Below are 24,627 nucleotides of genomic sequence, written 5' to 3'. Positions count from 1 at the left end.
GCAACGCAACTTTGAGTTCCACCCTGCATCTTCCACGGGGGCACCGTCTGTCTGTCTGTCCTGAGCTCCGGACCCTTCCTTTGTTTTTAAAAGAGCCAGCTCTCTATTGTCAGCGCCCGAGTGCAGCCTGTCACACCTGCCTAAGAGCGATTACAACAAAAGCAAGTTAGTTTCAATGCACATTTGGTACTTGAGGCTCTTGGTGAAGCAACCAGCAACTGGACACCATGAGAAAACAAGATCTAACTCCTTTGTGCCCCTCTGGAGCCATCAACTCCCAGCCTTTTCCCTGCCAGGACCCTGCTCCCACTTCACATGGGAAGGGCAGGGAGATCATGACCCAGAGCTTGGGGTCACCACCCTCATTCACTTTAGACAAAATATTCTGAGACTTAGACCAGTTAGGTGTATTTTGAGGGCTGAAGCATATTCTCCAGCAGACAATAAAAGCATAAACCCAGCCAGCAGTCTATGGCTAATTCTCCCTCCCATCCCGAGCCCCATGCTGCTTCCCAGAGTGGAACAGGAACAGAGATCTAGCAAGCGGAGTGGTGAGAGCACCCATAGAGGTGTCAGACACCACTGGATGGTCCCATTTTATACTGCCAGCGTGCTCCTCTCCCTTTACAGCACCAGCTTCTGATCAGCAAACATTCATTTACTAGCAAATTTTGGGGAGCCGAGACCCACAAGCCCCAGGGCTGGTGCCCCCTGAACCGGCCGGACAGGTAGCAGGCAGCGCTACCAGTGGGACTTGCATCCAGGCAATGCAAAGGGAGAAGGGATCAGCTAACTGTTCTCAGCTTATGGCTAGAGAGGGGATGAGTGGATGTGTAGGAGTGGGAAGATGAAGGAAGATGGGGGACCCCAACAAAACCACCCCTGCAAATGCGTCGAACACCTGGTTGGAGAGATCAGGGTGCAATACCCCAGGGCGGTGGTCCTCAACCTTTTTTCATTTGCAGACATCTAAAACATTTTGAATGGTGGTGCAGGCCCCTTTGGAAATTTTAGACAGTCTGCGGAGTCCCAGGGGTCCGCAGACCACAGGCTGAGAACCACTATCCTAGGGTCCCCACAACCCCAACCTGCCCCCCCCCCAGGGCATAGGGCCAGAAAGAGACACCTCAGGTGTGAATGGAGAGGCGTGTCCTAGACAGACCCCTCCAGACACACGATGAGGTGCGGTGGGTGGGGGCACAGGCAGCAGCCAAGTGCAGCAGTGTGGGGCATGGAGGAACAGGGCAGGGGTGCACAGGTATGAAAGAGGCTCTAGGGGTATGGGCTCACGGGGCGGGGGGGAATGCACCCAGGCCAGCATAGAGCTGCTGGGTGTCCCAGGCAGGGGGCACCGCCCTGCAGCAGCCTGATCTCTCCGCCCTCACCCGGCCCGTTCTCCAGAACTGCTAAGCCCTGCTCCCCCAGGCCCGGGCACACTGCTCTCCCCAGCCCCCACGACCCCTGGCCGGTACCTCCTAACGCAGGGCGGGTCCCGTATTCACAACCCCCCCCCCCAGATCCTCCCCGTTCCCCTCCCCGCCCCGGCTTGGGCCCCGAACTCTCTCCATCCCTCCCAGGGCCCCGATCCCCCCGCCAGGCCTCCCACTCCCTGCTCCCCCCCACTCCCCGCTCCCCCCACTCCCCGCTCCCCCCGGGGCCCCGATCCCCCCAACACTCACCGCTCTCCAGCTCGCCGCCCTTCTTGGCCGTGGCCGCGTTGCCCATCGCGGCGCTGGGGCCCGGGCGGGGCCGGCTGCGGCTCCCGCTGCCCCCGCTGCTCCCTCCGGCGCCCGCTGCCCGCAGGAGGCTCGGCTGGGCCCGGCCAGGCCCCGATCCCCCCCCGCCGCCAGGCGGAGCCGCCGAGACCGGTATCGCCTCCCCTCCCCCCGCGGCGGCGGCTCCTCGGGCTCCAGACCCCGCCCCAGCCCCGCGCACCATTGGCCGCCGCCGCCGCCAGCCGCCCGCGCGAGCCCGGCGCCAATTGGCCGAGCAGGGCACCCCGCCGCACCATTGGCCGACTGCCGTGACGCGCGACGCTCCCCGCTGCTCCCTCGACGTAGCCCCGGCCCTGACTGGACCCGTTCGCCTCGGCCGGCCGATTTCATTGGCCGACGGCCACGTTTAGCCCCGCCCCTGGCCGCTGATTGGCCTCGGAGGGCTGAGGTCGCAGCGTTCTATATTTAGAACGTCGGGCCAGCCAACGTTCGAAAGAATGTTCAACGTGAGGGGCGGGGCCGTGGGAGGAAAGGGGCGGGGCCTGGGAGGTAAACGCGGGGGAGGCAAGGAGAGAGGGACAGAGATATAGACCCATGGGGTGAGGGTGGCATGGGGCCAGGGGAAGGGGTCTAGGAACTACCCTGGGGTGGCATGGGAATGGGCAGCGGGTCAGGAATCATCCTGGGCTGGTATGGGGACAGGGAAGTGGGGCTAGGAGGCAGCGTGGGGGGTCATGAGGACAGGGAGTGTAGGCGTGACAGAGCCATTTCAGACTGACAGGGAGCCAGCAGAGGAGGGGTCCACGGGGTGACCCATTTGTGGGTGTTGTCCAGGCGCACCCTGGTGGCCCCTCCCCCTTCACTCAGCCTTTCTTGGCGGGGGGTTGAGCAGCTGACACCTTAGGCCTGGGAAGAGGAACTGCTGTTAGTTTTACCTGGCCTGCTGAGATCTGCTGCCTCTCCAGCTCCTACCCCTGGGATGTGCTTCCCTGACCCTGCTGTTTTAATAAGCATCGTTCCTCAAAGGACACACAATTGGGGGCCAGTCAGCATCTGGGCTTCTGCTGTGGTGCAGCCCCGGGGGGAGGGGGGGGGCAAGGTTCTCCTCCCTGGGCCTGTTCCCCCACCCTGTCTATTCAGACTGTGAGCCCCTCACAGCAGCATCCAGCCCACTAGGACCCCAATCTCTGTCAGGGGCCCATAGGTGCTATTCTAGTACAAATAAATAGTTTGGTGGGGCCTCAGTCCCAGACTCAGAGCCTCTACAACTTGAGTGAGTCTAAGTCCCACTAGGTGGGAGCTGCAACAGATTCTAATGCTCTGAGGATTGGATGGGGGGCAGGGGGAGACCCAACACATAGGAAAGAGGGGCTCTTCATCTACACCCCACAATGCACCATCAGGGTGATGATCTGGGGGGGAGGGGCAGGAGGGGGGAGATATTTCCCTAGCCCCCCCCCCCCGACTCTCAAACATGTCTACCAAGCAATTTGTCTTTCACATGATGTGGATGGCAGGTATTTCCCAGGGCAGGATCACCCCCTTTGCCTGAACCCTCATTTCAGATCACACTAGACATATATCCCCCACCCCATGAACAAGTATAAACTTAGCTAACTTCATCAAGGAGCCTTTGCCCAGGAGCTGCTGCCACCTGTCTGTTTTGAGAAAGCATCTGTTTAAACAGAAGTAGGATTCCTCCCCCCCCCCCCTTGGAGTCCCTGCCCGGTCTCTGCAGTACCCCCTCCCTAGCATGGGGATTTAACACACCCAAAGGAAAGAACACTTGTGGGATTCCCTTGATAAGACATTAGCAACATAGCAAATTGCTGTTCAAGCCACATAGTTGTCACTGAGGACAGAAATTTGCCCTGCTGATCCTGATCCAGCAAGCTGATTGGCATGGGCAGAGCCTTACAGTAGCAACTGCTACAACTGAGATTGGGGCCCCGCTGTGCCAGGTGCTGTACTTCCACATACGCCCCAGAGAGCTCTATGCAAGCTGCTGCTGGGAGCCACAATAGAATCCAGCTCCCCCCTTTCTATCAAGAAAGGCTGGTCCCATAGTTAAAGCACGGGGCAGGGACTGTATGTTTCTCACTGCCAGTGCAGCACTCATGTGGATTCCAGCTGCAGCCTGGAGTTGCTACTGCAATATTAAATGAATTGCTTAAGCGGTATTATTTTAGTGTCACCAACTCTTGTAATTTTAGCGGGACAAGCGGGATAGTTGATGTTTAAAGCCCCTGCTCCTGGACTCGTGGGATTATGCAAAAAGCTCAGCTTTTAGTTTCTGGCCTTCATTGCTGCAGAGAGAAGGTTGAAAAACACGACCTCTAAAGTCTCCAAATAAATAAATAAATACAAAACAAAAAAAAACAGCAGGAAAAACAATAAACATCACACTCTTTATTTTAAAGAAGCTCATGGGGTTTTTTTAAGCTAAGCTCACCCTTTTGAATGCTTGCAGTTCGCAATACTTTTCCCTTGACACTGCTTAGTGCTCCGGGCTTTCTAAAAGCAACTCCTCTGTTTAATAGAAGCTGCATCTTCCCAATAAGGGGGCTGGTCAACTCTCCCACTCAGGAGAAAGGAAAGAGACAGGCACAAAATAATAACTGGAAAGCAAAGTCAGACCCCCAAAACATTGTGCTTGATGGTAGACGGGATGTGCAGCCGGCAGCCGTGGTGAAGTTATGTCCACGTGGCTCTCTCCCTCACTCCTTCCCCTGCTCGCAGCCTGGGAAAACCATGCCCTGATCTAAAGTCAAATTGATTTGCACACAGAATGACCTAGGAGGCAAATCGACTTTTAGATCAAGATAGCAAACCAGTGCAGCTGCTGTGAGGCTGCATAGGTCCATTGACGGCAGGAGAGCCGCAGTAGTTGAAGAACTGGTCCAAAGGTTCCAGTGGAGCCATGTCTGATTTACAGCAGCCTGGGATTTGGCCCAGACTTTAATAGGAAATGAAGGTCGAAATTAGGCAGTTTAACCTCAAAAGGGGATTTTGCAAAAGCTCTGAATTGATTCAATTTTAAAACATTAAATCAATACAAGATGGGTTTTTAGGAAGCCTGCTGGAATGAAAGTGAACTCGCTGGTTTCAGCTTATCCCTGCAGCCAAACACAGCCTGGGCTTGGGAAAGGAAGCGAAACTGACAAGAAAGCGTGACCTTGCGGGTTAGGTTGAGGGACAAAAGAGTGTAGCAAACAGCACCACCTCTGAGAAGAAAGTTTGATCTAAGAGACAGGTGCAATTAGCTGAGGGCCGGCCAGTGGGGTTTTAAAGATAGATGGGCTGCAGAACTTGAGGTACATATTGGTTATGCTTAAGGGGCCTAAATCTCCCTCTTCAACAGAGCCCTTCCCATCTGTGGTAATGCCTAGGAGGCTAGACACAAAAGACCATTCCCTACCACAAGCAGCTTAGTCTAGTATTCCCATCATACAAATGACAACATTGATCCCCCTCTGCAAAAAAAAACAACAAATCACACCCAAAGAACCCCCTAGCCATGAGTTTTGCCCCCACACCGGAGAACTAGAGCTCCCATGAAGCCCACTAGGGACTTTACATGGAAGATGCTCAGACCCTGCGGGACTGGGTGGCTGATTATGTGGTGTGAAACAGAGACGGCAATTTCCTGCAATATTCTTGAGAAGTTTGTTTAATTATTGGGGGCTGGGGTTGTATATAACCTCTCTGGGAGCAGATATGACAGAGATGAGACTGGGGAAGTTCAAAAGACTATTAAAAATATGCCAGACAACTATGGACTATTGGGACAATACATTGAAAGTGGAGTTCCTGGAGAATCCCTAGAAGGGAACGTTAATGCAAATTTCCCCAACTCCAGTTATTCAAAAACCCAGCTTTGTGTGGAAAAGGGCAGCGTCTGCTGATGACCTGCCACAGAAGGCCAAGAGCAAAGGCCAAAGCTGTGTAAAGAATCAGCTGATCAGCCCAGCCTGGGTTCCTGATCGAAGATGGATGAAGTTGTAACCACTGGGAAAAAAACCTATTGTGGGGCTTTGAAGGACTAAAATCTGCCAGAGCCCCATGGTGGAGTTGGGGAGACCGCGGGTGAGCTTTTTAGCATGTGTGTAGATGCTTTTATTGTTTTCTCTGGAATGCTTTTCCCTCAAGAATAAACATGCTTGCTTAGAAGGAAGTGAGTGGCAACTTGCACCTGCGGGCAAGGCATTCGTCTCAGGCCTCGGCAGGAGCGCCGCCAGCTTTTCTGCCGCCCTAGGCGGCGGAAGGTCCCACCCCAAAATGCTGCCCCCCACAGAGGCGGCAGAAGGTCCCGCCGCCGAAATACCACCGCGGTCGCCGCCCCCCAAATTGTAGCGCCCTAGGTGACCGCCTAGGTCACCTAATGGGTTGCACCGGCCCTGGGCCTCAGAGAGAAAGCAAAGCACAGGCACTGGCCTTCTTGGGCTGTCTGTGTTGCTGAGGACCGCACAGCATAACGCAGGGATCTGTGAAGCCTTGAAACCTCTGGTCAGGAGCAGGGCTGGTGCAAGGAAGTTTCGCGCCCTAGGCGAAACTTCCACCTTGCGCCCCCCCCCCTCCGCCCTGAGGCGCCCCCCGCCCGGGGAGCCGTGGGGCAGCTCCCCATCCCAGCTCACCTCTGCTCTGCCTCCTCCCCGAGCATGCTGCCCCCGCTCTAATTCTCCTCCCCTCCCAGGCTTGCAGCGCCAAACAGCTGATTGGCGCCACAAGCCTGGGAGGCAGGAGAAGTGGAGAGGGAGTCTGAGCCGCACGTTTCAGCACGCCACCGGCAGCCCAGCCCAGGAACACCAAAAAAAATTGGGGGGCACCGCTTTTTGGCGCCCTCAAAACTTGGCGCCCTAGGCAATCGCCTAGTTTGCCTTAATGGTAGCACCGGCCCTGGTCAGGAGGGAGATTGATGTGGGTGTCCTCCAAAGAGAAGTGACAACTGGGAGCCAGAAACCTAAAGTAGGGGCCCTTGGTGGGCCATGAAGAGGGAATACAGGCACAGTTGCCCTGAAATTGTGACTTGGTGGATGGAGGACTTTTTGGAGTTACAAGCTGTCATTTTAACAGGGTGGGGTTCCTGGTCCTGCTTGCAGGGTTTAAGGCTCCAAAGGGAAGCGTGCAGTCAGTCTAGAATGAACCAGCCTAGAACAAGGTGGGGTGAGTTATGCCTTGCTGCCTTGGGGAGCAGCCTGCTTCATCTCTCTCTGTTTGTAGAGTTCTGAATTCCAAGAAACAGTCACATTATGTTAGAACCTGGTGGCAAGACAATTTAGGTTTTTCTCTAATCTATGTGTAAGATAGGAACATAAGTGTAAAACTCCAAAGGTAGATTCAGACATCTAACTATCACCTACATAAAATACCACCACCTAACGCTTATATAGCACCTTTCATCCATAAATCTCAAAGCACTGTGCAAAGGAAGTTTTCCCCATTTTACAGATGGGAAAACTGAGACACAGAAGGGCAGTGACTTGCCCAAGGTCACCCAGACGGCCAGCAGCAGTGCTGAGAATGGTAGCCAGGGCTCCTGTGTGGTCAGAGCACCACCACGCTGCTGGCTAAGAAGCAAGTCCGTTTCCATTATTCCTAAAATAAGCTAGCCTGACACTGCAAGGTGATCTGGCGTCAGGCTCGCAGCACTTGCACAGCAGTGTCTGATTTTTGTAGGGCGAGAGCTGCTCAGTGGTTTTAGACTGACCCACTAACACTGAGCTGCCTGCCAGAAAGAAGGGGGTGCTCTTTCTTTACAATGGAGGAAGGAAGTCTGAAGAGTTGGGGTACTCAGACCCCACTAAATGCGGGAGTTTTCCTGCTTGATTTTCTCCTTGGGAATATCATTAGTGATCCAGCAGGAACAGCTTGAGGCCTCAACTGAGATCAGTGCCTGATTGTGCTAGGTGCTGCACATGCACCTAGTGAGAGAGAATCCCTGGCCCCAAAAGCTTCCCATCTAAATAGAAAGGGTAGAGGGCGGGTGGGGAACCAGGAATGCAGAAATGACGTGACCAAGATCACACAGCAGATCAGTGTCAGAGCTGGGAACAGTCCCCAGCTCTCCCCCTCTAGCGGCTGCTTGCTACTGCTGAGATAAGTCCTCCAGCATGAGCATGGTGATTTCACAGCCTTCAATGGAACTGCGTGTCAAATTCTAGCAGAGACTTCTTTTTCCCCCCCAAGTGTCCATACGGCCATACAGTCAAAGAGGCATTATAAAGTTCTGAGCAAGTGGGGAAAAAGTCACTTCTTCTTCTAACTTGTCTGGTTGCCCGAGTATGGCTTCTGCGATCTGACATTCTTGGCAGTTCTCTAGTTGCCCATACAGCCTTTCAGGAAAAATAAGTTAAGACAAAACCCGCATTCCTCATGTAAAGAGAAAGAGATCCTTCCGGCTGCCTGATGATCAGGAAGCAAAAACAAAGTAGAAATAGAAGAGGCAGTAAACCCATTCACCCCGCTGTGTGGTTCACCTTTCGCGCAGCAAAGGGGGAGATTAAACACCCCGTTCTGTAGTACTGAAAGGTGACAAGTTCAGAACTGATCAAAGGAAATACTCCATTCCTCCCCACGTGATCTGGGGAACTTACTGCCACTGGATACTGAGCACAAGAGCTTAGCAGGATTATTATTACTTTAAAGATCAGACATTTATGTGGCTAATGAGACCATCCAGAGCGAGAACAAAGAAGATTTAAGCAGCAAACAAGAGATCTAAATCCTCCCAGGGTCATGAGCTAGCCTCTAAGTCTTGCAACTTCAGAGGATGCTTTGGTTATGCCATCAGCGCAGGGTACGTCCACCTTCCTCTTAAGGAGCTTGATGCTGGCCTGTCAGACAGGAAAACGGGCTGTATGGACCATGGGTCTGATCCCACGAATGGAGTCAGGGAAGGAAGAGATGGAAGCAGAGATCTCGCCAAGAAGGGGAAATGCACTTTCCCTGCCTTGCTGGGAGTTCCTGGCTGCTGCTTGCCTGCCAAAGCACAGACAAAGGAAATTGCAGTGTTGGGGACTAGGCTCAGATTGGTAAATAAGCATTTGATTAAGGGCTCAGGCCGCTCCTCCTGTGCTGGAGGGCTGGTTCGGCGCCACCGGCGTGATTCCCATTAGACAAGATCAAAACAAACCGCAAACACAACAAAAGGCAGCAATTTTCCTCCTCTGTCAGGGCTTGGTAGCTCCTGGCGGCTGCTCACTGAAGGCCTGATGCAAAGCACAGTGGAGGGAATTTGTTCCCCATGCTGCCATCAACTCAGGCCCTTACTTCATTCGTGGACGTTCTAGGGGCCTGGCTCAAGTGAACGACTGGTGCAAGGAGGGAAGCAGGCAGAGATCGGTGGGTAGGGCAGGGTGCCCTGCCAGTCTACATCCCTCACAATCATGTTAAGCGAACCAAGCAGAGATTGGTGGCTAAGGATTTGCAGGCAGGGGCTCCCCGCCCACCTACATCATCCGCCAACCTCAGCTGGGAGAACTACAGCCCAAGTTGCAGTCTCACGAGCCATCAGTGTTCAAGTCTCCACCGGCCTTGGCAGAGTCCTCCGGCAAAGCGAGGATCTGCTGTTTCACCCACCCCCACTCCCGGGGCACAAGAGGGCAGGGGTATAATATGATGCCTCCAGCAGAGAGGGCCTGTTAATACTTGCTTTCCCCTTTGTAGTTTACAGTGAAAGGTGAATTGCACTGTGTCACACTCAGAACTAGCCAGGCAGGGGGGTAGCCCAGCCCAGTGTCTTAACTGCTAGTCTATCCTTCCTCAGTCCTTGCACACACTTCCCTAGGACCCCATCGGGGCAGAAGAATGCATACATGGGATCAAGGCCTTCTTTCGGTCCACAGCAATTGTTTGTCATTAGCCAGAGTGATTCGTTAGTTCCTATAGCAGAGTAGATAATTAAGCCCATCTCAGCTCCTGCTGTGATATCCGATGCTTCAGAGGAAGCCGACTAACCTTTTTAATACACTCAGCTAGTGGGCTGTTGGTGGTATCAGTCCTCTCCCTTGCTGGAAAACAAGCTTGTTAATTGCAACAGGAAATCCCGGGGGGGGGGGGGCGGGGGGGGCGGGGGAGGGTGTGATTGGAAAGATGTGCAAGGGGGAAAAAATGGATGCTTGTCCCTAAATCCTCCCTCGGGCACCCAAAAACAGTTTCTTGTACAGCTTCGGGGCTAAAGCAAAGCATCAGAGAAAGTTCCAAAAATCCTCTAGCACAGAGTTTAGTCACGTTTACTGGACTCAGCCAGAGCTTTAATACAAAGGTGACCTTGAAAGGATCCATATAAAATCAGGCGCGTTTCTTTTTTTGATGGAGAAGTCAGGCTTGAAAAGTTGGAAGTTTTACTGCTTGTTTTTTTTTAAGGCTTAGAAATAATCAGAAACACTCAGCTGGGGCTTCCCCTGGTTTTGATTGAAGATCAGAGGAAAGTTTGTGACGGAGCCTCTTGAGAAGGAGACTTTAAAGAGGAATGCTTCCTCGCTGGAGGTTTCATTGATGTTCAGTAGGTGTTTACAAAACACCAAAGGGTCTGACACAGTTTAAGGTCTTGTCTATGCTGGGATCACATATCCAGGATGGGATGTTGTCTGACCATGCACTAGAAAGCCGCAGCTATTTACTGCTCAATTGTGCCAGGTGCTGTACAAACACTGAACAAGATTTTAAGATGTTCAGACACAGACCATCTAGATTTAAAAATGATCTAGTTAAACTGATGCAAAGCCCTAATGTAGACACACTTAAACCAGTTTAAGCCTCACTCAGACAGATTTAGCCGGCACCGGAACATTGGCAAATTAAGCCATGTGTTTCCATTAGGGGTATGCCCTGGTTTAACGATAGAGTTCAAATCTCGTTAAGCTGGTGCACCTGTCTAGCATGCACCTGGCAGTCATGTACACCAGTGTGAGCTGGGGATGGTCATTGCCATTTTCATTTAGTGAGATAAGGTAGGTAGGTGAAGTAATATCTTGTAGTGGGCCAACTTCTGTTAGAGAGACAAGCTTTCGAGCCACAGAGCTCTAGATGCCGTGTGGCTCAAAGGCTTGTCTCTCTCACCAACAGTAGTTGATCTAATAAAAGATATTACCACACCCACCTTGTCTCTCTAATATCCCGGGACCAACATGGCTACGCCACCACTGCATGTTAATTTAGTAGCATTTTTACACTTCCCATGCACAAAGCACAGCTTTAAGGGAGAATCCAACCCCCAGACATGATTTGCACAATGGCTTTACACCCCTGGACTTGAGGTTTGCCCCGGTGGCAGCAACACCAGTGTGGACACAGCTTGCCAGCTCACCTTTCCCTCTTGTGATGAGCCTTTCGCCAGTTCTCCCACCTAGGCAGGAACTGAAATGTAACCTGGGAGACACAGGCAGAACACGCTTGGCAGCTGATGGATAAAGCATACAAGAGGGCACATGCCCAGGCCTCTGCAGGCTGCATTATTGTGGAGCCTAGAAGTCTCAACTGAGAGGCTGCACAGACAGAGTGTGCGACAGCCTCTGCCCCATACAGCTCACAGTCTAAATAGACAAAGAGTGGGAGGGGAAACTGAGGCAAAGAGGGGTAAGGGGCTTGCCGAAGTTTACACAGAGTCAGTGGCAGGACTAGGAATAGACCCCAGGACTCGTGTCCCATCCACCACACCCATTTCTCAAACTTTGCAGGTTGGCAACCCCTTACCTGAAGTCAAAAATTTTCACGACTCCCTCCCTCTCTCATGTTGACTATAAAGAATAAAAAAAGCATTGGTGATGATAATGCTAAGCCCGCATGTGCATGGAGAGGCTGGCAGGATACTTACCTTGAAGAGGACTGGTACATAGGTTGTCAGGGGGTGAGATTCTCTTTGCTTTAGACGGCAATAAGATTTTTCAGTCTCAGGACCCCCCACCCTCAGGGTCACCACTCACCAGCTGACAGACCGTATCGTACTGTGCTGCTGCTGAAGAATGCTGCTGGCATAGACCCCAGCCAGCAGCACCGTGACTATGAAGGAAGCGGGTGAGGCTGGGCTGCCAGGCCCCGCGCTGACGCCACGCCGTTTGCTCCAGTGCATGAGACAGCAAATCGTTCCAAGAGCTTTATTCCTATGTTGACTTAAGACACTTTCAATAGTTAAAATGAAAAAAAAAAATAAAAAAAATGTATGCAAAGAAAACTCCTACCACATCAGAGAGGGAAACAGACAAGGTCAGAACAGGGCACTTCGGAACAGAACTGAACTAGCGAGTCCCCCAAATAATCTCTCTTTTCCCCCATGGAGGCTGGTGGAGGGCTCAAGATCCCAGCTGGGTTTGTAACTGGCCATTTACTCTAGAGAGCGACTAGGATCTCCATCCCACAGCCGGCTAGGCAGGGGCATGCTCCATTCCGGATCAGGCTGCAGATGTTTTCTAAGAGCGATGGATCAGTCTAGTGGAACAGAAGCGGGTTTCCTAGCGCAACACACCAGAGCAGTAGGTGTTGCCAGAGCGGCGTTATCACAGACTCTTCTTGAGGGTGAAGGAAGGAAGTCGATCCATTAGGAGGCTCTGATTCTAACGCACCCTAATGCAGATCAGACGGCTCTTTTCCACGTGGGGGTGCACACCTCCACCCCTGAGATCAAGCTATGTGATCACAAGGGCTCTGTACGTTGGTGCCCCTTCACCCCAGGAAGGGCTGTATACAGGAGAGGCCAGGAGAGATGCTGGGGCAAGCTGTGCCCCAGAGGAGCTGGTAGGATCATGATGTGCCATGGCTAGGATGATATGCTGTCTGATGCCCCCCTGGGGGAGGAGGATTCAATCCTCCAGCTGGAGGGAGCTGCTCTCGAGTTATTGGGACGCTCCCAGGAGGAGGAACTCCCAGGCGGCAGAGCAGCAGCAGTGCTGCAAAGCCACAGTGGGCAGCATGGGGCTGGAGAGGAGAGCATACGACTGCCCAGCTAGAGACAGCGAAGGAGGGGTCTGACGGGGCCCGCCTCAACTGCGGCCAAGGATACCAGGCAGGTGCATGTCATGGCTGCAGCAGCCCTGGAAGGAGCAGAGCTGGGTCACCGCGGGAGTGGGGATGGTTCCCAAGGGAGCTGGCTCACATTCCCGGCAAGCCACCCAAGCCCCAGGGGCTCCCTGAGCTGATGACCTGATGCAGGGTGAGTGGGACTAAGTGCTTGTCTAGAGCGATTCCTACGGAGCCAGTGGTGACTGGTGCAGAGACAGAGAAAGTGGGGGAGGAGCCCAGCAGACCTACAGCTCCCATTCCTCCCTAGCCCAACTGCAAAGCAGGTGCCCGCAATCTCCTCACACAGGCTAAGGGGAAGGGCCACAGTCAGACACCCCATTGGTTAGGAAGAGGCATTAACCCTTTAGTTACCCCACTAAAACATGTCCAGGTTTCCCCGCTGATACCACTCCCCGTAGTACTTGGATGCAGCCCCCATGAAGCCAGTCAGATCCCTTTCCCCACGCAGTGGCTGTATCCTTGCGCTCCCGTGTCCAGGTCTGGCCGTGCCCCGGATCACATGCAGTCCATGGAGTTCTCAGGTAGGATGCCGAGGGCAGTGCCCGGCCCCTTGGCGGAGGTGCAGCTGGCAGACAGCACGCCCTCAGGCTCTGGGTCCACGTTCTCGATGTCCTCCATCTGGTCGCTGGGGCCGTCCCAGTTGATGTGGAAGCGGGTGACGCGGGGGTTGGAGGCCAGAATGTTCCTCTGCAGCTAAGCAGGGAGAGGAGGAATCAGACAGCTGCAGGGCTGGTTATACAGCCATCTGGGGCCTAGAGACACCTACCAGCCCCCCATGTTAAGGGGTAAGAAGTGGGCCCTTCCCCCAGAGAGCGTACCCTGGCCTGAGCCAGTTGAGATGGGAGGGTAGGACAGCGCTGGGATATAACCAGGAGTCAAGGCTTTTCTTCCTTAGCTTAGTAAAGGTCTAAAGCAGGGGTTCTCAAACTGGGGGTCAGGACCCCTCAGGGGGTCGCGAGGTTATTACATGGGGGTCGCAAACTGTTAGCCTCCATCCCAAACCCCGCTTTGCCTCCAGCATTTATAATGGTGTTAAATATATTAAAAAAGTATTTTTAATGTATAAGAGGGGTCACACTCAGGCTTGCTATGTGAAAGGGGTCACCAATAAAAAAGTTTGAGAGCCACTGGTCTAAAGTACCAGCAGCCTTGCTATACAGAGGGGAAAACTGAGGCACAGCGTAGCAGGGAAGTGACTTGGGCAAGGGCATACAAGTCAGTCAGTGGCAGAGCCAGGAAGGGAACCCAGGTGCCCTGACTCCCAGTCCCCTAGCCAGGGACCTCGAGCCTCACCCTTTCCCTAGCCAGGCATGGACCAAGAGCTTGTAATGCTGCACTAGGGCTCAGAGCGTCAGAGAGCTCCCTGATCCTAGCCCCCCCACCCCGTGAGGAGCTGGGTCAGACCAGGACTCTGCAGTGGCAAGAGCCTCCTTGTCCAGAAGGCCCGAAGTGCCCCTTACAAAGACCCCATGGACAGGGCAGGGCGTGAGTCAAGAGCCCCCCTCTGCCAGCTGCTCGTACCTGGGAGAAGTCTGGCTTGAGGGGTGGATTCTCCCGCAGCTCGGGGTCCGTGTACTCGTTGTTGACGTAGTAGCCCACGCGGATGAACTCTTGGCCCAGGTAGGTACAGGTGATGAGCACCACAGTTACCCCCACTGCGTCGCTCTCAGGGATCAGGCTGGGGTTGGGGGCTTCGGCCTGGAAAGGAAGCGACATCCCCGCCCCGGGGGGGAGATCAGAGAGCATGTCAGAGGGGGACCAGAGCCAGTCACATCGGTGAGTTTTTAAGGCCAGAAGGGACGACCAGATCACCCTGTATGACCCTCTCTCCATCACCAAGCCCAACTGCCCGGATCAAACCAAACTATGGGAGACCCAACGGTTGAATGCCACAGGAAAGTTTTTGGAAAGTGTAGGGGACAATTTCCTGGTGCAAGTGCTGGAGGAACCAACTAGGGGCAGAGCTCTTCTTGACCTGCTGCTCACAAACCGGGAAGAATTAGTAGGGAAAGCAAAAGTGGATGGGAACCTGGGAGGCAGTGACCATGAGATGGTCGAGTTCAGGATCCTGACACAAGGAAGAAAGGAGAGCAGCAGAATACGGACCCTGGACTTGAGAAAAGCAGACTTTGACTCCCTCAGGGAACTGATGGGCAGGATCCCCTGGGAGAATAACATGAGAGGGAAAGGAGTCCAGGAGAGCTGGCTGTATTTTAAAGAATCCTTATTGAGGTTGCAGGAAAAAACCATCCCAATGTGTAGAAAGAATAGTAAATATGGCAGGCGACCAGCTTGGCTTAACAGTGAAATCCTTGCTGATCTTAAATGCAAGAAAGAAGCTTACAAGAAGTGGAAGATTGGACAAATGACCAGGGAAGAGTATAAAAATATTGCTCAGGCATGCAGGAGTGAAATCAGGAAGGCCAAAATCACACTTGGAGTTGCAGCTAGCAAGAGATGTTAAGAGTAACAAGAAGGGTTTCTTCAGGTATGTTAGCAACAAGAAGAAAGTCAAGGAAAGTATGGGCCCCTTACTGAATGAGGGAGGCAGAGGATGTGGAAAAAGCTAATGTACTCAATGCCTTTTTTGCCTCTGTCTTCACAAACAAGGTCAGCTCCCAGACTGCTGCACTGGGCAGCACAGTATGGGGAGGAGGTGACCAGCCCTCTGTGGAGAAAGAAGTGGTTCGGGATATTTTGAAAAACTGGACGAGCACAAGTCCATGGGGCCAGATGCGCTGCATCCGAGGGCGCTAAAGGAGTTGGCGGATGTGATTGCAAAGCCATTGGCCATTATCTTTGAAAACTCATGGCGCTCGGGGGAGGTCCCGGATGACTGGAAAAAGGCTAATGTAGTGCCCATCTTTAAAAAAGGGAAGAAGGAGGATCCGGGGAACTACAAGCCAGTCAGCCTCACCTCAGTCTCTGGAAAAATCATGGAGCAGGTCCTCAAGGAATCCATTCTGAAGCACTTAGAGGAGAGGAAAGTGATCAGGAACAGTCAGCATGGATTCACCAAGGGCAAGTCATGCCTGACTAAACTAATTGCCTTCTATGAGGAGATAACTGGGTCTGCGGATGAGGGGAAAGCAGTGGATGTGTTATTCCTTGACTTTAGCAAAGCTTTTGATACAGTCTCCCACAGTATTCTTGCTGGCAAGTTAAAGAAGTATGGGCTGGATGAATGGACTATAAGGTGGATAGAAAACTGGCTAGATCGTCAGGCTCAACGGGTAGTGATCAATGGCTCCATGTCTAGTTGGCAGCCGGTTTCAAGTGGAGTGCCCCAGGGGTCAGTCCTGGGCCCGGTTTTGTTCAATATCTTCATTAACGATCTGGAGGATGGCGTGGATTGCACTTTCAGCAAGTTTGCAGATGACACTAAACTGGGAGGAGTGGTAGATACACTGGAGGGTAGGGATAGGATACAGAGGATTGGGCCAAAAGAAACCTGATGAGGTTCAACAAGGACAAGTGCAGAGTCCTGCACTTAGGACGGAAGAATCTCATTCACTGTTACAGACTAGGGACCGAATGGCTAGGCAGCAGTTCTGCAGAAAAGGACCTAGGGGTTACAGTGGACAAGAAGCTGGATATGAGTCAACAGTGTGCCCTTGTTGCCAAGAAGGCTAACAGCATTTTGGGCTGTATAAGTAGGGGCATTGCCAGCAGATGGAGGGACGTGATCATTCCCCTCTATTCGACATTGGTGAGGCCTCATCTGGAGCACTGTGTCCAGTTTTGGGCCCCACACTACAAGAAGGATGTGGAAAAATTGGAAAGAGTCCAGCGGAGGGCAACCAAAATGATTAGGGGCTGGAGCACATGACTTATGAGGAGAGGCTGAGGGAACTGGGATTGTTTAGTCTGCAGAAGAGAAGAATGAGGGGGGATTTGATAGCTGCTTTCAACTACCTGAAAGGGGGTTCCAAAGAGGATGGATCTAGACTGTTCTCAGTGGTACCAGATGACAGAACAAGGAGTAATGGTCTCAAGTTGCAGTGGGGGAGGTTTAGGTTGGATATTAGGAAAAACTTTTTCACTAGGAGGGTGGTGAAGCACTGGAATGAGTTACCTAGGGAGGTGGTGTAATCTCCTTCCTTAGAGGTTTTTAAGGTCAGGCTTGACAAAGCCCTGGCTGGGATGATTTAGTTGGGAATTGGTCCTGCTCTAAGCAGGGGGTTGGACTAGATGACCTCCTGAGGTCCCTTCCAACCCTGATATTCTATGATTCTATGGAAGAAAACAGGAGGGACGGAGGTGCTGGCGATGCCAAGGCCCCCGCAATGACCAGGAATTGATTTAGTGAGATCTAACCAGACGAGCCGAGCAGGGACCCCCTGCTCCGCACTGAAGAGGAAGGCGAATAACCATCAAGGTCCCTGCCAATCTGCTGGGTGGGGAAGAGAGATTTCTTCCCGACCCCAAACCTGAAGATCAGTGTGACCCTGAGCATGGGAGCAAGACCCACCAGCCAAGCATCTGAGAAATCTGTACCCCCTCAGGGTCCCAGCCCACCCTGTCCACAGTCCGTCTCCGTCTTAAGCATCAGGGATTGACCACAGCTGAAGGACAAAAATAACCCTGAACCACGTTAGGGGGAAAAAATTCGCTTCCTGATTCCCACAGGTTAACATTCCTCTCTGCAGACATCACACTCGGAAGGATCTTCACCACCATAACAAGGCGTTGCCCATCTTCCCTGCCTCCCCACCCAAAAATACTGCTGCAGATTAAGGGTCCCCAGCTGCTTTGGTTGCATTTCATCCATCCAGTCGCTTCCTAGCCCCAGACCAGGCTCTCTAGCCCCACCCACGTCTCCCGCAGCTGCCTCTTACCTCAAACACAAACATGTGTCTCCCAGCTGGGACGGGCCCCACCAGAACAGAGTCGAGCACCTGGTCATACTCCTCGCTCTCCGCAGAGCCCACATAGATGATCTTCCACTCCAGGTCTGAAAGGGAAGGGGAGCGCAGTGAGAATCGGCAGCAGCCCTTGAGTAATGCTGGGGAACCAATTCTGCTCTGGATTTACGCCAGCATAACTGAGCACAACACCCAGATTTACACCAACATGACTGACTGACCCTGACTCTTGTGTTCCCCAGCCAGAACTTAATTATCAGTGTCCCACAACCACCTACAAACTCCAACCCCTTTGTGCTGGGCACTGCCCAGACACGCTAGGACACCACCACAAAGCAGACAAGACAAAGGAAGGATTATTATGCCCTTTTACAGGGACACTGAGGCACAGCAAGCTTAAGGGACCTGTCCAAGATCAAACCGTCTCTGTGGCATGGACCAGAACCAAATTCTGATCTCCCGAGTCCCCGGGAAACACCTCAAACATGAAACCATCCACTGAGCTGCAAACTCCTTCCCTTCCTCCTGCCAACCCTTTTCTTCGAGGGATAGGGATCACAGGGGACCCCAGAAGGTTAGATTCTGTAGACCACCAACAAGAGATGGGAGACCGTTTGGCAAGAGGTGAGACCAAAGCACCGACCAGAGTCTCCGACAGGTGCAGCCCCAGCGGGAAGGGAGCCAGACTCTGTTACGAAGAGCAGACTTTGCTCTTTAAAGCTCATGAGAGATTTCCTGATTATGACCCAAGGCCAAGGGATCTTCTTAAGCATTGTCTGCACTCAAGGCTGCACCAGTTATGGCCAGAATGGTTTCATTACAAGCCCCCATCTGGCTGTCCAGTTCCATCTGCTGTTCCTTGTCTGATACTTAGATCGGAAGTTCTTTGGGGCTGGAGCTTCTTTTTTGTTGTTTGTACAGCGCCTGGCACAATGGGGTCCTGGGTCATGTTACCTCCTGTGTGCTCTTAATTTCATTTACATTAAGCTCAACTCTGGTTTTAAATCAAGTTAATAATCAGTGTTCCTTTGAATACAGGCACAGGCACTAGGGTTGCCAAGCTGTCCATTCAAAGGGATGAGTTTCAGCTCCGAGCAGGATCTGCCTTCTTTTGCCAAAGCCTGGTTCCCAAACCTAAGAGGCGCTCAGGCGTGTCTAAGCCTGAGCCAATGCCAGGCCTATGGCCCCATGCACAGACATCAAGCTAGAAGTGTGTATGGGCGGGCGGGTAGTTTCCACTTCCACACCCGAGGGAAGCGTGCCATGTAACATGTAAATACTTCCCAGGAGACTGGATCAGGGCCGCCTTTGCCAGGCAGAGTGATGCCACACAGCAGGGGGAGTTTGGATTAAGGGGAATACATAGTTTCTCAAAACAAATCAGAAACAGCAGCTTTTCACATACAGAAGCTGTGTAATTTACAAGAGAGGGGATGCGTTTGCCAGAGATTACATAATAGGCTAGAGTAGCTTACTAACGCAGGGAAGCCTTCCCTGAGGAACAAACTGCGGCATATACCCTCAAGTCCCCTTCCCAGAATAGAGAGTAGTGGGGGACGATCCCACACAAGCCCCTAAGAGCAAGGAATTTCAGTCTGATGGAGGACTGATCCTTCCCTTCCCCCCAGTGCACCGGAAAGCTTATCCGATTGATTTGGCAGACAGGTTTCCCAGAGCAGCATGGCCCTTCCTGTTTGGAGAAAGATCCCCCCACAGGGCAAGCTGCAGCATAAGGCAGGCCATGCAGCGGGTGGTGCTGCCCGTATCTGGATGATAGCCTCAGAGAAGATGGACGGTCCAACAGCTCGTCAGCGCTCCCGCTGCCCCCACTCAGCGGGACTGTGCTCAGACTCTGCAAACAGCCTATTTTCAAACCGTAAAGCCAATGAGACATGCCAGTTTCTCAGCCCCAAAGACAGCAGAGAGATTTGGCTGCCGCCACTCCACAGCTTTGACACCCCCTGAAGTTAAGAGGCTCACCGCTTAGGCCATAAAGGGCTTTGCAAGCTACACTTTCCTGACAATACTGCTCTGCAGTCTGACGTCTCGCATTATCCTCACACCCTTCGGAAAGTTTCTCTTCGACCCCTGGGCTCCTTTCTTCAGGGAGAGAAGCCAGCCTCCAGAGATGCCTCAGAAGCACTCAGATCTCTTAATACAATGGTTCTAAAACTGCAATCTAAGGGCCCTTTTCCTTGATGGGCTGTTTTAAGAAGGGACAGGGAGGGGGGTTAGGGCCTTTTGGATAGGAAATCTTAGTGGGGGAGGGCACATGAAGAACTGGAAACATCACTGCCAATATTCTACCTATCAGCGCCATCGCTTCGCTGTGTTAAGTAATGTCTCATTCACGTGTTTATCGCTGGCAAATATTCAACCCAGGAAGATTGGGCCAAATTAGTTCTGGCTACACCATGATCTGCAAAAGGCAGATGTTTCTGCCCCTAGGAGTCTCTACACCAGAAGGTTTATCTGGCCACAGAATCAAGCCATGTGTGGCCTGCTTTTCAGAAATGCTGGGCACATGTGATTCTCACCCATCAGCAGCACCTCTCCTAATCAGAGCATAATGTACCATTTAAGCCTTGATGTTTATACAAACTGGCACCAAGCAAACAGAAATTTGCAAGCAGAATTCCCTGGGGCAGTCAGGTAAGAGTCTCATCCCCACTGGTAAGGGGCATGGTGTGCTGGCCGGGTTAACAGGATAGTTCAGCTAAGTTACTTTAACACCGGATCAGATGCAGAACGTGAGGGGTTTCCTCCACAGGCACCTGCTTTCACCTCCCACTCACTTCCCCAGAGTGGCCACGTCTAGCTCCTACATCAGCTCCTGTCTAGGCATTTACACCACTTTTGAGGCCTCTGAGGGCCTGACCCAGGCTGGAACCCAGCAGCCTCCTGCCTTTTAATAATGCCCAGCGTTTCTTGGCATTCACATGCTGCCTGCAGACAATAGCTAGTTAATCCCCCAGGAGGGCTGGGCAAGCACCAGCCCCCTCCCTGTTCCAGAGCTGGGGAAGGGACGCGCCCAGCACGTCAGCAGCAGAGAACAGAACCCAGGAGTCCTGGCTCCTGAACCAGGTGTATCTACCCCCACTCCCCGGGGCAGAGGGGGGCAGGCACGGCCCATATCGGGGAAACAGCCTCGGCTCCTCAGCCAGGCGCCCTGGGATCCGACCCCAACCCCGCAGGGCAGGTCCCCTGCCATGGACCGCATCCCACCCGGGGGGGGGGGGGTAAGGGCCTGTCCCAGAAAGCCCCCCCCCAGCCAGATGGGGAGACCCCCGACCCCTTCACCCCCCGCCTGCAGCACGTGCGGGGGGGGGGTCTCGCTACAGGCCCGGGCAGAATGGGAGTGAGGGGAACCCCCCCGGCACTGGAGTGAGGGGCAGGGGCTATGGGGGCGGGGCTCCCAGGGCTCATAGGTCCCAGGGCCGGAGCCGGGCGGGGGGCAGCGGGGGGCCCCGTTGTCAGGGGCCGCTGGGCCGTAACTGGGGGCAGGCCGGGGGGGGGGGGGCTCCCGGCCGGCCCGGACTCACCGTGCGGCAGCGCCTCCCCGCACTCGAACTGCACCTGGAAGCGCAGCGGGCGGCCGAACGGGCTCGGGTTCTCCAGCACCGACACCCCCAGCACCGACACGCGGGACATGCCGGGACCCGAACCCGCCGCTGCTCGCCACAAAGCAGCCCCGCCGCCCGCGCGCGCTTGCCGCTGCCGCGCGCACAGCCAACCAATCAGCGCACTTCGCGCCGGGACCAATGCCCGCCCGGCCCGCTCACTTCCTGCCAATCGCCACGCCCTTCCCCTCATTCGCCAATCGGCTTTCCCGACTCCATCCCTGCCGGGAGCCGCATGCGACCAATCCGCGTCCGCCTAACATTCCTCCCCACCAATCAACGCGAGCGCCAATTTTTGGGACACAGATGGCCAATAACCAGCCAGGTCGCTTGGACGAATGAGGCGGGAGGACGGGGAAGAGAGTCTGACCAATCAGAAGGGGAGATGAGGCAGAGGGGTGGGGTTTTTTTTAATCGCCTGAAGCTTGGAGAACGCAACTGCCCAAAGGGGGGGGGGGGGGGGCGGCGCTGGATGGACGGAGGGACAGAGGGGGATGGAAGGACGGAGGGACAGAGGGGGGTGTCCGGGGAAGGACGGAGGGACAGAGGGGGATGGATGGACAGAGGGACAGAGGGGGGTGTCCGGGGAAGGACGGACGGACAGAGGGGGATGGATGGACGGAGGGACAGAGGGGGGTGTCCGGGGAAGGACGGAGGGACAGAGGGGGATGGACGGACGGAGGGACAGAGGGGGATGGATGGACGGAGGGACAGAGGGGGGTGTCCGGGGAAGGACGGAGGGACAGAGGGGGGTGTCCGGGGATGGACGGAAGGACAGAGGGGGATGGATGGACGGAGGGACAGAGGGGGGTGTCCGGGGAAGGACGGAGGGACAGAGGGGGGTGTCCGGGGAAGGACGGAGGGACAGAGGGGGATGGATGGACGGAGGGACAGAGGGGGGTGTCCGGGGAAGGACGGAGGGACAGAGGGGGATGGATGGACGGACGGACAGAGGGGGGTGTCCGGGGAAGGACGGAGGGACAGAGGGGGATGGACGGACGGACGGACAGAGGGGGGGTGTCCGGGGAAGGACGGAGGGACAGAGGGGGATGGATGGACGGAGGGACAGAGGGGGGGTGTCCGGGGAAGGACGGAGGGACAGAGGGGGATGGATGGACGGAGGGACAGAGGGGGGGTGTCCGGGGAAGGACGGAGGGACAGAGGGGGATGGATGGACGGAGGGACAGAGGGGGGTGTCCGGGGAAGGACGGAGGGACAGAGGGGGATGGATGGACGGACGGACAGAGGGGGGTGTCCGGGGAAGGACGGAGGGACAGAGGGGGATGGATGGACGGACGGACAGAGGGGGGTGTCCGGGGAAGGACGGAGGGACAGAGGGGGATGGATGGACGGAGGGACAGAGGGGGGTGTCCGGGGAAGGACGGAGGGACAGAGGGGGGTGTCCGGGGATGGACGGACGGACAGAGGGGGATGGATGGACAGAGGGACAGAGGGGGGTGTCCGGGGAAGGACGGAGGGACAGAGGGGGATGGATGGACGGAGGGACAGAGGGGGGTGTCCGGGGAAGGACGGAGGGACAGAGGGGGATGGATGGACGGAGGGACAGAGGGGGGTGTCCGGGGATGGACGGAGGGACAGAGGGGGGTGTCCGGGGAAGGACGGAGGGATAGAGGGGGGTAGGGCTGAGGCTGGACAGCGCAAGGGGTGCCGTGGGGGCCGTGGATGGGACGTCTCACAGCGACGGAGCAGATGGGACCTCCCAGCCCTGAGTCCCAGGCAGGGGAACAAATCGCGAGGGGCAGGGGAGCCCCAGGTGTGCACCAGCTGACCCGCAGCGGGGTGGGGGGTGAGAAGGGGGAAGCCAAGCGAGGGCTGATCAGGGGAGGGGGATGTTGGGGTGATGATTGGGAGAGTTGGGGGGCATGGAAGAGGCCTTCCCCACACCCTGCACTAGCAGAGACCGACTCGTTCCCTGCACCAGTCCCAGAGAACTCGGCCGGGGAGGTGGGCGGTGGGGCCCGCCCAGAGCTACGCTGCGAAGCAGGGCAGACCCTGGTGACTCCAGAAAGCCCGCCCGGCCCAGTCACGCCCAGCGGTCGGGGGTCAGGGGAGGGGGTAGAGCGGAGTGGGGGCCTCAGGAAGCGGAGGGAGGGGCCACAATCCAGACACCGGGGCCCCGTCTGAGTGTGGGCCCTGTTCCATGGAGCCATTGGTGCCATGGTTAACCCGGTACTGCCTGGGTGGGGCAGAGATCCAAACAGAGGCAGGGGAGGGGGTCCATTGGGAGGGGCCCAGGAAGGGGTTGGGTGAGGGGCAGGGAGGGGTTCTTCTAGCTTGAGGGGAGGAGACCTTCCGGGGGGGGTGGGTGGAAGGAGGCAGGTGGGGGTGAGGAATCATGGGAGGGGCGAGAGAGTAATTGGACTGAGCCTGGGGTGGGGGACAGTATTCGGGGTGATTCTGGGTTGGAGCGCAGGGTCCAGGCTGGGTAACTCCCCCCATTGCCAACAGAGGGGGACTAGCAGCGCTGGGTGGGGACAGGGCAGGACTAGCAGGGGGCTGCAGGTCGGGATTGAGGGGCACCGGCAGAGCTGGGCAGTGGGGGGCAGGGCTGGGTTAGCAGGTTGGGATTGAGGGGCACTGACAGAGCTGGGGGGAGGGGGCAGGGCTGGGCTAGCAGAGGGCTGCAGGTCGGGATTGAGGGGCACTGGTAGAACTGGGGGTGGGGGACTCCGGAAATTACCCCTGTAAAGGTGCCCTGAATGCTTGCCAGAGAAGCGTGCTGGGAGTGGGGCTGTGAAGCCAGAGCCCAGCTCAAGGGCTCTGGGTCCCATTGGGCTCTTGGAACTGGTGGGTGACTGTGGGGGCTGGCTTGGCTCTGGCTCCATGGGCCATTGGCTCCCAACAGGGCTGGCACGTGCTGTCTCCAGCCTCCACCACCTGCAATTAACGATCTCATCTTCATTAGACACTGTTACACTGTAATTATAGCACAGCCACCCCCACTGAACAGCGCCTAGCGCCCCCCGAAACCTGCCCGCTCCCTGCCACAGCGTGGGACACTGCTAATGGGGAACAGCAGGGGGCTGTGCGTCGGGATTGAGGGGTGGAAGGCCTTGGATCCAGTTCCCTGACTTCACACAGTGCCCTAGGGAGCAGGGCAGGAGCGCTGGCTGGGGGGGAGCTCCCAGCTATTCCAGCCTGGCCTCTCCCAGCAGGGGGCGCTGTCGGGTCTCCAGGAGTGGCCCTGGTGGCAGAGTTGAGGTGGGCCTGGGCTGTGATGAATCCAAAGGGGCTTCTCCCTCGAGGCTGCCAGTCACAGACAGACTCCTGTGGTTTCCGCGGGCTCCCCAGCCTGCGCTGCCCCATGTCCCCACCAGGGGGCTCCCTATGTTCTATCCTGCAGCAGTCATGGTGGGAGTCCCTGCCCCACACAGAATGGCCATACAGCTG

General features: G+C 55.2%; 1 protein-coding gene across 1 annotated transcript; it reads right to left on the bottom strand.

Moving 5' to 3' along the window:
• Nucleotides 1–11,797: 11,797 nt before the first annotated feature.
• Nucleotides 11,798–21,247, bottom strand: ASF1B (anti-silencing function 1B histone chaperone). Its single transcript, XM_065419357.1, has 4 exons — nucleotides 21,139–21,247; nucleotides 17,570–17,685; nucleotides 14,253–14,429; nucleotides 11,798–13,424 (listed from the first exon to the last, which is right to left on the bottom strand). The coding sequence occupies exons 1-4, from the start codon at nucleotides 21,245–21,247 to the stop codon at nucleotides 13,227–13,229; spliced, it is 600 nt and encodes a 199-aa protein (XP_065275429.1). The 3' UTR covers nucleotides 11,798–13,226.
• Nucleotides 21,248–24,627: the final 3,380 nt, after the last annotated feature.

This window comes from Emys orbicularis, chromosome 19 (genome assembly GCF_028017835.1).
Source record: "Emys orbicularis isolate rEmyOrb1 chromosome 19, rEmyOrb1.hap1, whole genome shotgun sequence".
Classification (NCBI taxonomy): Eukaryota; Metazoa; Chordata; order Testudines; family Emydidae; genus Emys; species Emys orbicularis.
The sequence above is the reverse complement of the archived record's forward strand: the minus strand, read 5'-3'. Positions and strand labels throughout refer to the sequence as shown.

Excerpts from the sequence above, each read along its gene's own strand:
- ASF1B (XM_065419357.1), bottom strand. The coding sequence starts at position 21,247 with ATGTCCCGCGTGTCGGTGCTGGGGGTGTCGGTGCTGGAGAACCCGAGC. Across the intron at positions 17,686-21,138 it reads CGGGGAGGCGCTGCCGCACG|ACCTGGAGTGGAAGATCATC; the intron begins GTGAGTCCGGGC and ends CTTCCCTTTCAG. Across the intron at positions 14,430-17,569 it reads GACACATGTTTGTGTTTGAG|GCCGAAGCCCCCAACCCCAG; the intron begins GTAAGAGGCAGC and ends CTTCCTTTCCAG.